Below are 16284 nucleotides of genomic sequence, written 5' to 3'. Positions count from 1 at the left end.
TTTTAGTACCATCTGCAAATTTTGCAATGTTACACTCTGTCCCCGTTTGCAGATCATTTGTATGGATCATTCATCTATATAAATCTGAAATCAGCAGCGTTGCTTCACTGAGCCTTTCCTTACATCTGAAACCTGAGACTAATCAGATCAATGGAGGAGGTAATTGTAATGACAATGGAATATGGGAGACTTGTGTAAAAAGGACTCCCACTGGCCAGAACAAAACAGATTGGGCAATTTAGACTGGAGCTGTGAGGCTGCAGTGCTAACCACTGTGCCACCATGCCACTCACAGTGGTACAATGGTTAGCATTGCCGCCTCACAGCTCCAGGAACCTGAGTTTGATTCCCGATTTGGGTGACTGTCTGCGTGGAGTTTGCATGTTCTCCCCATGTCTGCATGGGTTTCATTCAGGTGCTCCAGTTTCCTCTCACAGTACAAAGATCTGCAGATTAGGTTGACTAAATTGCCCCTTAGTAACCTAGGATGTGTAGGTTAGAGGGATTAGCAGAGTAAATATGTGGGGTTACAGGGATAGGGCCTGGATGGAATTGTTGTTGGTGCAGACCTGATGGGCTGAATGGCCTCCTTCTGCACTGTAGGATTCTATATGAATGGTTAACAATGCTGCATTGACATGAAAACACCTTTAAAGTCAGAACTAAACCTTGTGTTTAACCATCTGGTCTGCTGAGGAATGTTTCAGCATCTTTATATCAAAGTCAGACATTGGAGTTTAAATTTCAGGGTGAAATCTCTAAAGCAAGACACTTATTCCAGTTTAGTTTACTCTTCCCTAGAGCAAGCCTTTAGTTTAACGATAACATTCCTGTCTTATTCAGAAGATATGGAGATGCTGGCATTGGACTGGGGTAAACACAGTAAGAAGTCTCACAACACCAAGTTAAAGTCCAACAGGTTTATTTGGTAGCAAAAGCCACTAGCTTTCGGAGCTTGCTGCTCCTTTGTCAGGTGAATGGGAGTTTTGCTACCAATTAAACCTGTTGGACTTTAACCTGGTGTTGTGATACTTCTTAGGTTGTGAATGGCCAGAAATATCCAGTCCAGAGCTCCAACTCTGAACTGATATCCAATGGGACATTCGCGCTCAGTGGGTGACCCCACACTCCAGTCATGTGAGTTGTGGGAGCTCATAAAATCTTTTTGTTCTTCACAATGCAAGACGATATCGGCATGGTATGATGAGGTGAAGCCCTGTCAGATTGTTAACCAGCCCATTCTTTCTTTTATTCATTTATGGGGTGTGGGCATCGCTGGCTGGGCCAGCATTCACTGCCCATTCTTTACTGCCTGGAGAAGGTGGTGGTGAGCTGCCTTCTTGAACCACTGCAGTCCATGTGGTGTAAGTAAACTCGCAATGTTGTTAGGGAGGCAGTTCCAGCTTTTTGACCCAGCGACAGGGCAGAGAAGGAGATATATTTCCAACTCAGGATGTTGAGTGGCTTGGAGGGGATCCTCCAATTGTTCCCAGATATCTGCTGCCCATATCCTTCAAGATGGTAGTAACCATGGGTTTGGAAGGGGCTGCCTCAGGAGTCTTGGTGAGTTCCAAATGAGTTTTGTAGATGGTACACACTTAGAATCCCAACAGTGCAGACAAAGGCCATTCAGCCCACTCTCTGCACCAACTCTCTGAAAGAGGATCCAACCCAGGTCCTCCCCTCCATCCTATCCCGCTAACCCACACATTTACTGTGGCCAATCCACCTAACCAGCGCACCTTTGGAGTGTGAGAGGAAACTGGAAAACCACACAGACAAGAGGAGAATGTGCAAACTCCACAGACAGTGACCCAAGCAGGGAATCGAACCTGGGTCCCTGGCGCTGTGAGGCAGCAGATCTTGTTCAAAACGCGTTCAATCTTGTCCAAAAAAGTTTGTGAGGATAGCTCCAGCAATTGCAGGCCAGTTAGTTTAACATCAGTGTGTCTAGAAACAATTACTTGGGGTAGAATTAGTTGTCACATGGAAAAATGTGGGTTGATTACGAAGAACATCCAGTAGAAATGACAACAACATTGCCCAACCCACTGCCTAAATGTCCCATTGCCGCTTGGTTAGCTTTCCGATACTCAGGTATGTTTTAAAGTCTTAAGTTTATTTATTAATGTCATAAGTAGGCTTACATTAACACTGCAATGAAGTTACTGTGAAAAACCTCTAGTTGCCACACTCCAGTGCCTGTTTGGGTACATTGAGGAAGATTTTAGCATGGCCAGTGCACCTAAATAGCACATCTTTCGGACTGTGGGAGGAAACTGGAGCACCTGGAGGAAACCCTCGCAGACATGGGGAGAATGTGCAGACTCTGCACAGTGACCTAAGCCAGGAATTGAACCCAAGTCTCTGGCGCTGTGAGGCAAGCAGCAGTGCCGCCTCATGTCCTTCCGGCCCTTCCCGCCAGCGGAATCTTCCGGTCCTGCTGAAGGTGACCCCATGGTGGGTTGAATGAGCCATGCAAAAAACACCGTAGACGTCCGTGTGAAGATCCTGCTGCTGGAAAACATGCCGCAGGGGGAGAGTGGAAAATCTGACTCTCTAAGCTCACAGAAACCCTCGGGTCAGAATTTTGAAGACAGTGAATTCCTGCGAAACAGTGACCCAGGAGACAACAGACTAAGGAGAGAAGAAAACCACGACAGGACATAAAATATATCTTACCTGTCCTCTTGGTCAGAATCTGAAAGGGAAGGCCAAAATTGAGTTAGAACTCTGCGTCAGCGTACAACCATTCTATATCATATAAAAAAAACCTCATGTTCTGCCATATAGATGCACACAAAAGAAAAAAGGGGAATCTCTCTAATGGGAAGAGTGTGAAAATAACAGACATGCATCTCACATGCAGCACACACCACTACTGCATCAACAGTTACACTATGGTATTGAGAAAGCCAGGTGAATGGCCAAGTCCCAAATGTGTGTAACACCAAAGGATGAAGAATAGAGAAATGTGGTTAACAGAAACAAAAGCTTGTGTTAGGTACAAAGAACAACACAGCACAGGAAACAGACCCTTCGACCCTACAAACCCACACCGCCCATTTTAACACTCAGTGAGTGCCTCATTCCAAATCCTTCTTCTACCCACGACTTTTGTCTACGCCACTTGGACTCCACAATAAAGGAGTGCAAATTTAGAGAATTGTACGCGCGCCAGATTAAGGGAGGTCTAATTTAGGGACAATTTATTAACACGAATCAGCCTAAAAGCACATTTTTGGGGTGTGGGAGGAAACTGGAGCACCTGGAGAAAACCCACGCAAGCACGGGGAGAATGTGCAATCTCCCACAGACACCGACCCAAGTCGGAGGTCCAACCCACGTCCCTGTGTCTGCACAGCAAACAGTGATAGTCACTGAGCTGTCGTGTTGCCTGTCAGTTGGTCCAGTTTAAGCGTACACTAACGACGTGAAGCACTAGGCAACTCTCGAAGCAACATCCAAGAGCAGCCCTCGCATGACCCACCGCGTGTATGTCCCTTGTTGGCCAACAAGGTAATAAGGGTAATGGAAAGTTAAGGGGGTTATGGACTTCCTTGGGAAAGAAAGAAATGAGAATATGAGACCATGCTCCAAGTCTCAATCTCGAAACTGCTAGAAGTGCAGGAACAATAACTAGTGTATAAGGTCACATAGTGGGAGCTTGTAAAAATACATAGTTATCGGGGGGATTGAGCCTGGCACAACCATTGAAAAAGAGGGGAAAGAGAGGGAGCAGAAATAGATGGAATGGAGAGAGAGGGAAGGGCAGGTTGGGAGAGAGAGGGAAGGGCAGGTTGGGAGAGAGAGGGGGAAGAGAGAGGACAGAGAAAAACGTGGAGAGAGAGAGAGAGAGATAGGAGCGGAAAGATACAAGATGGTTAGAGAGATAGGATGGAGAGAGAGAGGCGGAATGGGAGAGATAGAAACCAGGAGGAGGAGGGAGAGAGAGAGAGAGGGAGATGGAGACAAGGCAGAAGAGAGAGAAAGCAACAGGGTGGAGAGAGACAGAGAGAGAGAGAGTGAGAGAGAGAGAGAGAGAGAGAGAGAGAGTGAGTGATCACATAGAGACAGCACAGCAATGGCAGGTGAGAATGAGCAAAGAGGACAGAGCTGATGGATGGAAGCAGGAAGAGAGGAAAAATAATTAAAGGTTGGAGAATTTATCGAGTATCAATTACAAAGCTATTTTCCAGGCCCTGTCCACAACTGTGAGAATTTCCCATCATACTGCTAAGGATTACATTTAATCCACAATAGTACATTGAAGGATGTCGTATGTGTGGTATAGAATGATAACAACTTGTGGTGGATATGAAACCATCTGGGAATAATAGCTACAGATGCAGGAGGCCGCTTCTCACAGACTTTGTTTAGTCCCTAACACAAGACGTTAATAATGTTGTACATCTGAGGCCAGTTTGTTGTAAATTCCAGTGCAGCACCAGCACTAAGTGGACACTTCAGTGAGATATTACTTATACAGAGAGCGCAACAAGTGAAACCCTAGGATCTTGTGATGAAGTCCAGCACCATAAATCCCTGGAATTTGGTTTGCTGCAGACTGTATACCCAAGTGGTCAGAAAAGGTATTTCCAATCAAAAGCTCAACCTTGCACAAGCTGCCAGCTCTTGTGCAGTGGAAAGACTTCACACTTTCAGCATTGGAATAATATTTTTATACCTTACCTTAGGAAGCCACTGCACCGATCTGCAAATTTTAAACAGGTAAATTGCAGCATTGCACAGAATGTATTTTTCTTGCACAGTATTCAATCAGCACCCGTGATCGAGAGACATACCTGATAGTTCACACTGGGTTGATATGCCAGTATTTTGGCTGTTATTACGGGTGGAAGTTGAGTGCTGACAATTCTGTAAAACAAAACATTTACTCATCAGCACACAGCTTTAGAGCAGAAAGCATACCAGCCTGACACTTAAAGCATTAATGATGTATCTGAAAGATTAATTAAAGTCATTTCAATGGGTCCAGTTCCTATCACCCAATATTCTTTCTATCTGAAAGCAGTGACATGTGCTGGAGTTTCATTAACTTTTGAGGTCATTATGGGGCTTTTGCATTCATTTTGGGACTGCAGTGGTATAATGGTTAGCAGTGCTGCCTCACAGTGCCAGGGACCTAGGTTCAATTCCAGCCTTGGCAGACTGTCCATGTGGAGTTTGCATGTTCTCCCCATCTCTGCATGGGTTTCCACTGGGTGCTGCAGTTTCCTCCCATAATCCAAAGATGTGCAGGTTAGGTGGACTGGTGATGTTAAATTGCCCCTTACGTGTCCAAAGATGTGTAAGTTAGTTTTAAGTTTGATGTTCATTTATTAGTGTCACAAGTAGGCTGACATTAACCCTGCAATGAAGTTACTGTGAAAAGTCCCCTAGTGGCCACATTCCAGTGCCTGTTTGGGTACACTGAGGGAGAATTTAGCACGGCCAATGCATCAAACGAGCACATCTTTCGGACTATGTGAGGAGCACCCAGCGGAAACCCACGCAGATATGGGGAGAACATGCAGAATCCATACAGATAATGAAGCAGATAAGCTGGGAATCGAGCCTGGATCCCTGGCGCTGCGAGGCAGCAGTGCCTCCATGCTGCACATTAGTGGGGTAAATACATGGGGTTACGGGGACAAGGCCTCGGTGCAGACTTGATGGGCTGAATGGCCTCCTTTGGTAGTGTAGGGGTCCTTTGATTATCAAAATGGCCTTCTTTATTGCATGAGTCTGGACAGGGTTTGTCAACCAGCTATTTGGCAATAAAGGGATCACAGAAAAGGGTGACCCTGTCCTCACCTGACCCATGACACACATGCCTATTTCTTCCCCATCTCTTGCCCAAAAGTCTGAAGCTGATTGGGATATCTCCACCTTTGTCCTTCCTCCCAGTCGGATCTGATCCACATCAGTTAACCAGGCACAGACTAGGTAAGCTGTAGTAGCTATATTGAGTGCTGCATTTGCCCACAACACCCTTGGAAGGAGTTAGTGGGATTTTCCAGCCATGCTTGCCCCAAGGCTGGAAAATCCTGCCCAAGATCAACAGACCTTTGTATAGTCCGCAACTTGCCCCACTACAATTCCCGTGGTGGGTGGGATGGGAAGATTCCGCTATCTGTGTCCTGGGGAATGAGAGGTGAACAGGACATGCATCTTAAAACAACAAAATTGTAATTAAAAAAAAGTAGCTCAGAAAACAAAATAAGCAGCATAAGGCAATTATTATGTTGCTGGCTATTACAAATGAAGGGGATATAAATGCATTGCAAACTTACAGGTTTGTATAAAGGATGCAACCAGCCAATATCTCCGGGCAACGCTGACAGGTCTGTAAGATGAGGGCAGCTTTCAGTAGCAACAAGGGATCCACCTGTTGTTAGATGGAGCAGAGGACTACATCAGAAAAACTTGCCCGAGAAAGCAACCCCAGATCGCTACACAGCCAAACCTAGCAGAATTTAACAAGGTGAAGTTTTAGCAGCATACAATCGATAAACCAAATTGCTTCCCATTATAAACCACTTAAAACATCAGAGGCGCCTCAAGGTTTTGCTGTGTTCCGTCATATCTGCAGTGCTAATATTTCTGTTGTGTTTGAATGTTTTCCAGGTAAAATCATTAAGCCTTAATACAGATTCAGAGGTGAAATGCAGCACGTTACCACCCAGTGCCTCACAGCAAGCTGTCACCTTGGAATCACAGAATCCCTACAGTACAGGAGGAGGCCATTTGGCCCATCAAGTCTGCACCTACCACAATCCCACCTATACCCTATTCCCGTAACCCCATTTATCTACCTCGCTAGTCTCCCTGACACTAAGGGACAATTTAGCGTGGCCAATCAATCTAACCCACACATTTTTGGACTGTGGGAGGAAACCGGAGAAAACCCACGCAGACATGGGGAGAATGTGCAAACTCCACAGAGTGACCCAAGCCAGGAATCAAACTGGGTCCCTGGCGCTGTGAGGCAGCAATGCTAACCGGTGTGCCAGCCCCTGATGCACTGTTTGAGTAATATCACACAAAATGCAGATTTACACTGTTTGCAGCTCAGAGTCCCTTAATCATCAACCATGAATACCTAATTAAAACTGTTCATTCCAGTGGTCAGGGTCTGCAATGTGCTGCCTGGAAGTGAGGTGGAGGCAGGCTCAATGCAGGCATTCAAAAGGACACTGGATGGTTATTTGACTAAAAGCAATGTTCAGAGGCATGGGGAAAATGAGGTGGAGATGCTGGCGTTGGACTGGAGTGGGCACAGTAAATAGTCTCACAACACCAAGGTAAAATCCAACGGGGTTTATCTGGAATCACGAGCTTTGGGAATGTTGCTCCTTCAGCAGGTGATGGAGCAGTGCGCTGAAAGCTCGTGATTCCAAATAAACCTGTTGGACTTTATCCTGGTGCTATGAGACTTCTTACTGTAGGGGGAAAAGACAGGAAAATGGCATCAAGTCACAATGTTCATTTGGAGAGCCGGTGCAGTCACAATGGGCCAAATGGCCTCCTTCTGCACCGTAACAATTCAGTGATTCGTCTCATTCAACACCTGCATCAAAGCCAAGATGGCAACAGAGCACGGCAACTTCTTAACAGCCGTCCCCAGCATATCCTCTAATTTTGTTTTTACTCTTGTCCTATGTTTTAAAAACCTTACTTTAACTCTTTTAAACTCTCTAATAATATCCATCAGACTTTTGAATGGACCGAACATATACTAAGCTGATCCTTCCCTACACCCTGGCTATGACTGTAGCGTTATGTTCTGCACCCTCTCCTTTCTTTCTCCCCTCTGTACTCTATGAATGGTATGCTGTGCATAGTCGCAAGAAACAATATTTTTCACTATATCCCAACAGAATCACAGAATACCACAGTGCAGAACAGGCTCTTCGGGCTCAGAGTCTGCACCGACACATGAAGGGCCCCAACCTGCCCACCTAATCCCACTTGCCAGCACTTGGCCTGTGGCCTTGAATGTTACCGTGTGCCATTTACTCATCCATTTTTAAAGGATGTGAGGCAACCCCGCCTCCACCACCCTCCCAAGTAGCACATTCCAGACCCTCACCACCCTCTGGGTAAAAAACTTCTACATCAAATACATGTGACAATAATAAATCAAATCGAAGCTATTTGTGGGATCATATTACACATGAAATAAGAACATAAGAAATAGGAGCAGGAGTAGGCCATCTCGCCCTTTGAGCCTGCCCCGCCATTCAATAAGATCATGGCTGATCTGAAATGCATCAGTTCCACTTTCCCGCTTTCTCCCCATAACCCTTAATTCCCTTGTCTGTCAAAAACCTATCTACCCGTGACTTAAATATATTTGCCAAGGTAGCCTCCACCACTTCAACGGGCAGAGAATTCCAGAGATTCACCACCCTTTGAGTGAAGAACTTCCTCCTCAACTCCGATCTAAACTGCTCCCCCCCCCCACTTTATCTTGAGGCTGTGCCCTCTAGTCCTGCTATCCTTTCTAAGCGGGAAGAATCTCTCTACCTCTAGCCTATCTATCCCCTTCATTACCTTGTAAGTCTCTATAAGATCCCCCCCTCATCCTTCTAAACTCCAACGAGTACAGACCCAGTCTGTTCAGTCCCTCTTCATAGTCCAACCCCCTCATCTCCAGTATCAGCCTAGTGAACCTCCTCTGCACTCCCTCCAAGGCCAATATATCCTTGCACAAGTGCGGCGACCAAAACTGCACACAGTACTCCAGCTACGGCCTCACCAGTACCCTGTACAGTTGCAGCAAGACCTCCCTGGCTGCCGCACATTCCCACATAAAAAGTCAGAGAGCTCTTCAAAGTGATTTTACCTACGTGAAGCATTTGGGAATTTTTTTGGTCAGATTGTAAGTGTAACGTGGCAAAGTGATATTAAGGAAATGAATAAAACTGTGGCCGATGGATTGCAGTGCGGTTAAACACGACATCATTCACTTTGAACCAAAATTGGATAGAATATATTATTTTCTAAATGGTGAAAAGCGAGGCACAGTGGACGTCCGAAGGGAGTACACAGATCATTAAAACGTCACAAACAGGTACAGGAAATAATCGACAAGGCTAATGAAATGCCAGCCTTTATACACAGAGGACGAGAATACAAGCTTGTCATAAATCCTCGGAAGTGGAAATTCCTTCACCAGAATTCCTTTATTTACAAGATCCAGCAACACAATACAGAGCATGCTCAGTGTGCATCCTCCATCCGGAGTGCCAGAGGAACTGACACTCATGTTTAAGTACAAAGTATGGGGCTCCCTGATTAGACCATCAATTTGGCCCTTAATCAGGGACATCTTTTGTTGTCCAACCAAATAAACAAAATCAAATTAACTGAGGGGCAACTCCCTAAAAAGGAGGGGAACCACCTGAACCGAAAGACAAAGCGGAAAGTAAACCTAAAACAAACATCAAATTAAAATGTGATTAAAAGGGGTCAATAATACATCCCAGTCCCTGCGGTGCCCAGCGGGCATGGAAGGCATCAATTGTGCCCTCGGATATCGCATGCTCCCTTTCCAGGTACCCCCGACCGCCAATATAGCCGCGGTAGTGGTACAGATGTTGGGTTGAACTATCGCCTGCTGTCTGGACTTGTAGATGGCACGCTTTGCCAGCCCCAGGAGCAGGTTCACAAGGAGGTCCTCCTCCTTCCCCGCCCCCCTCTACAATCGGGTGGTCCTTAATGAGGGAGTTCATAGTACCATGAGCGATTCTGGACACCCCACTTTGGAAAGGATATATTCTACCGGCGCCAGGTTTGCGCCCGATTTCTTGCCTCTTGCAATCTTACTGGCACTGGATATCCAGGGCGGTCAGCCTCCCACTCATTTTTGGTGAGGGGCTGAATAAATTATTTAAATCCTCATTTAAATGTAATTGATGAGGCGGGATGCAATCGCCAATGCTAACTTGCCTTTGTGGCCTCATTGGGAGAGGTTCTTTCTGGCAAGGATTGCGTATGGTCCCCAAAAATGGGGACCAGTCATGATGGCCTCGCCGGTAGAAACGGAGGCCATTGAGACCCCCCTCCCACTCCAGGGAAGTCGAGGACAAGGACTGGGGTGCCCCTTGGGCAGTGCCAGCCTTGCACCGCCCACTGGACAATGCCAAGGGGCAGGGCCTGCTGCGACTTAGCACTGGCATTGGTTGGAATTGGGGAGTCCGCACTGCCAGTCTGCAATTGATTGGTGGGGAACGGAATAGGGGGAGGTGATTGGTCTGGGAGGTGGGGGGAGAAGCAGGAGCGTATCTCTGTGTGGTGTGGGGCTCGTAATAGGCCGCGGGCCCCTACCATAACTGGTATCCTTCAAAGTGTAAATATCCGCATGAAGGCCTCATTCAGTGTTTTATCATTTGACGATTCTACCCTTCACAAATGAGATTCCATTCAAAGACCAACTATTCTGGTAAATAAATTGATTTTTCATTCACTATTGAATGCTGTTTAAACCACTGGAGAAACGAACTGTAACAAAATAATCTCCCAAAGTAACACGTGAGAGTGGAGAGTGTCCTGAGAATGAAACGTACCTCAGTCCTGTCCAGGTTGCACAAGGAGTTGAAGGTCTGGTGTAAGTTGCAGCTGTTTCGTTGAACATGCTCGGTGTACAGATCCCACTGACGAGTTAGCTGTTCTTGCTCCTGCAGCTACAGGAGAGAAACCAGAAAATGTAAAACAGGGATAGAAATGATTGCTCATTAAACAACGCAAAAATCAGAATAACCCAGTGGGTTCCACAACCAGCCTCCCATCCATTGACTCTGTCAACACTCCCCGCTGCCTCGACAAAGCAGCCAGCATAATTAAGGACCCCACGCATCCCGGACATTCTCTCTTCCACCAGGAAAAAGATACAAAAGTCTAAGGTCATGTACCAACCTGCTCAAGAACAGCTTCTTCCCTGCTGCTGTCAGACTTTTGAATGGACCTACCTTGCATTAAGTTGATCTTTCTCTACACCCTATCTATGACTGTAACACTACATTCTGCACACTCTCCTTTCCTTCTCTACAATACTTTTCACTGTATGTTAATACACGTGACAACAATAAATCAAAAAGTGTTGCGCTCCAGAAAAACCGGTCTGTTCTCTCTCCAAATCTTACAACACTCTGCCAAAAAAAATCAAGGGGATGGGTTTCACAGCATCATACAGGAGGGTGGGGCTTCACATGCCAGCACAACGCTCAGAGATCAGAGTGCCATCTTTAAAGGGTGCCCCAATCATAATCTGAGTAAACCTCCCTCCCCACTACTCCCCCACAGAAGTCCCCTTCCCCACTCCCCATCAGAGTTGGCACTTCCCTACTCACTTCCACTGCACCCCCCTCCACATCATCAACCCCTTCTCTATCCCGTCCGAACATCAGCGTCTCCCACCCCCGATTATCGGCCCCGCCCCCCCCAACATGGCAGTGCCAACCTGTGCCAATGGGCAGTGCTAGGGTATTGTCAGGCCACTTCCTGGCCATGACCCTCTCCCCCGGGAGGTATACTTATCTCTATGACCCCAGGAAGACCTTGTGACAGGTTCACGCCTAAGTGAACATATTGCAAATGGTGAGGAGAGGATGACCCGGAGAGAGTGCTTGCTAATGTCATGCTAATGTATTAAAATTAGCTTTATAATTTCCCCACGTACGCTGCACCCAAGTCAGTCCCTTTAAGTTAACATGGACAGCAGGTAAAAAACAATATTTAAAAGGGGCCACAAAACTATTAAAAACCTAACCACTGGAAGGTCTGGCCTACATGTGACTCCAGATCCATTGCAAAGTCTATAGGTATCAGATGGGCTGCAATGGTTCAAGGTGGTAACTTAAATGCACCCTTCCCAAGGCCAATTGGAGATGGGCAACAAATGTTGGCCTTGCCAGTGGTGCCAGATGCCACGAGAAAAAAAACCCAAAAATATTACAGCAGACTGGCATTCAATTCAGACATTTCTCCCATACGGCACTGTAACAGTGATACAGCAACACAAGGATGAAGAAGGTTTTGTGTTGCAATTCTAAACCCAGCGGCAGCAGAACACATCCATTATTCAATGAACTAGGAAATATTACCTGGTATGTACGTTTATTGGATCCATTGTAAAACGTAAAGACACCTATGAGTTGATCCAGAAATCGCTTACAGCTCACATCTGGGACGTCAATGGCACATCCAAGAGCCTACAACATATGATTATGAATTACTTAAAAAATAACTGCAGTCAGCGGGGGTTGGAAATCTGTTTTAATTACCAGGCGCTCATCCTTTTTCATGCGAAGGGACTCACTTTATACTCACCCAAAGGTATTCCCCGTCCACCCGGATAGCGAACTTCAGCTTTCGCAAGCGGATCAAACTGGGTGGTGATCCAGAAATCTCAGTGATGCAGCAAACCACACCGGCAATCTGCCCACACAGCAATTCCTGTTGGTCAACGGCTGTCTGTTCAAGAAAAGTGGATGAAATCTCTTGAGAAACAGTCAACGAAAGATGGAGAGTAAGAGGCAGCCAAGCGGAAAGTCAACGTCCAAAGTGACTTTGCCTTTGAGGGTGGAAAGTCCTACGTTACCCCATTTCCTCTTTAAAATGAGCTTCAAAACGAGATAACTCTGGTTGCTAAGTCGATAAAGGCAACATTAGATGAGCCTGAACCACATACACAAAACAAAAAAAAGTGGGATGAGGAAATCAACCATGATTCTGAATGCATACTTCAGTAAATCAGGTGTAAAAAGCATCCATGTGCAGATGTTCGGCAAAAACAGACTCAGCTATAATCGTCTCCTCTCTGTTGACAAGGTTGGCAACACACAATCTAAATTCACCCATGAAAAACAGTTAACTCTACAAAATGCAGGACAGTCTTAAAACAATGCTGCCACGCGCAATAGCACTTTGTGAAGAAGATGGCAGTAAATCAATGTCAAAATCAATTGGTAGAAATAATAGTAGGAGGGATTACTATTTAAAAGGCGAAAAGCTGCAGCATGCTGCAGTGCAGAGGGACCTGGAGGTCCTTGTGCATGAGTCGCAAAAACCCAGTCTGCAGATGATCAAGAAGGCAAATGGGATGCTGGCCTTTATAGCGAAGGGGATAGAATATAAAAGTAGGGAGGTCTTGCTGCAACTGTACAGGGCACTGGTGAGGCTGCAACTGGAGTACTGTGTGCAGTTTTGGCTGCTGCACTTGCCGAAGGATATATTGGCCTTGGAGGGAGTGCAGAGAAGGTTCACTTGGCTGATACCGGAGATGAGGGGGTTAGCCTATGAAAAGAGACTAAATAGACTGGGTCTGTACTCGTTGGAGTTTAGGAGGCTGAGGGGGGATCTTATAGAGACATATAAGATAATGAAGGGGATGGATAGGGTAGAGGTAGAGAGATTCTTCCCGCTTAGGAATGATAGCAGGACTAGAGGGCACAGCCTCAAGATAAGGGAGGGGCAGTTTAGATCGGAATTGAGGAGGAACTTCTTCACTCAAAGGGTGGTGAATCCCTGGAATTCTCTTCCTGTTGAAATGGTGGAGGCTACCTCGCTGAATATATTTAAGTCACGGGTTGATAGATTTCTGATAGACATGGGGAGAAAGCGGGAAAGTGGAACTGATCCACTTCAGATCAGCCATGATCTTATTGAATGGCAGGGCAGGCTTGAGGGGCTAGATGGCTTACTCCTGCTCCTATTTTTTATGTTCTTATGTTCAAACATAACAAAAGGAGGTGAAAGCAAACTTTCTCCTCTCCAGAGTTTCTGATGAAAAGTGGAAAGTATCACTTGATGCTGGTCCAGTTGTTTTTGTTAGAACGTAACCGGTGATAACTTTGATTGGTCAGATAATATCCAATGGGAACAAGATGTAAGGGTCAACTGAATCAGTAAAACATGGAAGCAATTACAGAGTGATGTAATGGTCAGCTGACTCACTATAAAAAAGGAACTGTGTACAATTGTGGGGAGTTTGGAGTGGCCCAGGGCGAGGCCCCAAGTTTGGAGTAATGATGTTTCTTTAATAAATCAAAGAAAAGATTTAATTAAAAACAAAGTTAAAATTAGAGGAGTGTGTAATTAAATTCCCAGCACCGCTTGAATGTCCATCTGGCAGACTGGCACGTGAAGCATCACTAAACACAACCAGTTCTCAGTTAGCACCACAGTGGTGGCACTATCGCTGCCCGTATGGATGAAGGACAAAGAAAATAGATAAATCACCATGTGTTATTGTCCATGCAAAAACTGGATGGGGATGATATTGGTTTCAGCTGCAAAGTCTTGACCCTCACTGTGGCACAATGGTTAGCGCTGACAGCAGCAGGGACCCAGGTTCAATTCCGACCTTGGGTCACTGTCTGTGTGGAGTTTGCACATTCTCCCCATGTCTGTGTGGGTTTCCTCCGGGTGTTCCAGTTTCCTCCCACAGTCCAAAGGTGTGCAGGTTAGGTTGATTGGCCATGCTAAATTGCCCCTTAGTGTTAGGGGTACTAGCAGTACCCCTTATTGAATAGTAAACATGTGGGGTTACATGGATAGGACCTGGGTGGAACTGTTGGTGGTGCAAACTTGATGGGCCTCATTCTGCAGTGTAGGTTCTATGATTCTACGTTGCTTTGCCAACATTCACTGCCATTGCTCCACAGATACTGCTGCCTTTGCCTGTGAAACCGTAATTCAGTGATTAGGCATCGGCAGGGAAATTGCGAAGAGTCTTAAAATAGGAATTGTTCCAAGAAATCCTAACTATTGTTCAGTAACCCTCTCCGCAGAGAGAGTGACATTTACGGGCAGTTGCATGGGTCAGCTGGCTACAAAATCAGAAAGTGTTTGGGACACTTTGTTAAAACAGACAAAAAGACATGACAGTGCAAAAACATGATCAGCATCTCACAGACAAAGTAAGTTAATGTAATTAAATTTACACAGGATTCACGGTTCCCCTCCCCAAGTAAAAATAGGAAAAAACAAAGCAACCTCTTTAATCCTGATCTCACCTGTGATGGGAAAAAGTAATTGATACCAGCTCTTGTTGGGTCACCCTCTCCTTTAACTTTTGAAGTATCGTAAAGAAAGAAATAGCTGCACCTGGAGAAAAGGAAGAATAAAGGAGAACGATTAGCTACACAAATACACACACACACTGATACCAGTTCAATTTTACCTTGATGTCCATGGGAAGGACAGTGGTGCAGTCGTAATGCATCAGACTGGTAATCTAGAGGCTCAGATTAATGTCCTGGGACCTGGGTTCAAATCACTTAATAAATAAATCTGAAGTTGAAAGCTTGCGCAAACCTATCATTAAAACTAAATCACCAGCCTACATATAACTCCAGATACAGCATTGTGGTTGGCCCTCAACTCCCAGGGCAGCACGGTAGCACAGTGGTTAGCACTGCTGCCTCACAGAGCCAGGGGCCCAGGTTCAATTCCAGCCTCAGTCACTGTCTGTGTGGAGTTTGCACTCTTTCCCCCATGTCTGTGTGGGTTTCTTCCGGGTGCTCTGGTTTATAGAGGTTTACAAGCATGGAAACAGGCCCTTCAGCCCAACTTCTCCATGCCACCCTTTTCTTTTAAACCCCTAAGCTAGTCCCAATTGCCCGCATTTGACCCATATCCCTCTATACTCATCTTACCCATATAACTGTCTAAATGTTTTTTAAAAGACAAAATTGTACTTGTCTCTACTACTGCCTCTGGCAGCTTGTTCCAGGGTTCCTCCCACACTCCAAAGATGTGCGGGTTAAGCTGATTGACCATGCTAAAGTGACCCTGGTGTCAGGGGTACTAGCGGGGTAAATGTGTAGGGTTACAGGAATACGGTCTAGGTGGGATTTTGGTCGATACAGATTTAATGGGCCAAATGGCCTCCTTCTGTACCGTTGGGAAACACTGATATCAGAAGGGCTGCAATGGTTCAAGGTGATGGCTCACCTCCATCTTCTCAAGGGCAATAAGTTTTTAAAGTTTATTTATTATTAGGCTTATATTAACACCTCAATAATGTGACTGTGAAAATCCCCTTGTTGCCACACTCTGGTTCAGGTACACTGAGGGAGGATTTACCATGATCAATGTACCTATCCAGCACACTTTTCAAACTGTGAAAGGAAATCAGAGCACTCAGAGGAAACCCTCACAGACCTGGGGAGAATGTGCAGACTCTGCATAAGCTGGGAATCAAATTCAGGTCCCTGGCACTGAAAGGCAGCAGAGCTAACCACTATGCCACCATGGTGCCCTTCAATGCTGGCT

At 45.8% G+C, this 16284-nt stretch overlaps 1 protein-coding gene across 1 annotated transcript in view; it reads right to left on the bottom strand.

The window, feature by feature from the left end:
- The window catches only part of hps4 (HPS4 biogenesis of lysosomal organelles complex 3 subunit 2), a 44745-nt gene that overhangs the window by 16229 nt on the left and 12232 nt on the right, over positions 1–16284 (bottom strand). Inside the window, exons 2-8 of the mRNA XM_080208080.1 lie at positions 15024–15114; positions 12337–12480; positions 12111–12218; positions 10575–10691; positions 6297–6391; positions 4806–4878; positions 2683–2701 (exon numbers count right to left, since the gene is read on the bottom strand). Coding sequence (XP_080064206.1) covers positions 2683–2701; positions 4806–4878; positions 6297–6391; positions 10575–10691; positions 12111–12218; positions 12337–12480; positions 15024–15114 — 647 coding nt within the window. The remainder of the gene's footprint in view (positions 1–2682; positions 2702–4805; positions 4879–6296; positions 6392–10574; positions 10692–12110; positions 12219–12336; positions 12481–15023; positions 15115–16284) is intronic.

The sequence above is a fragment of the Carcharhinus amblyrhynchos genome, chromosome 20 (assembly GCF_965287045.1).
Source record: "Carcharhinus amblyrhynchos chromosome 20, sCarAmb.v2.hapA, whole genome shotgun sequence".
Classification (NCBI taxonomy): Eukaryota; Metazoa; Chordata; class Chondrichthyes; order Carcharhiniformes; family Carcharhinidae; genus Carcharhinus; species Carcharhinus amblyrhynchos.
Note: the sequence above shows the minus strand (reverse complement) of the source record. Positions and strands in the feature narration are given on the sequence as shown.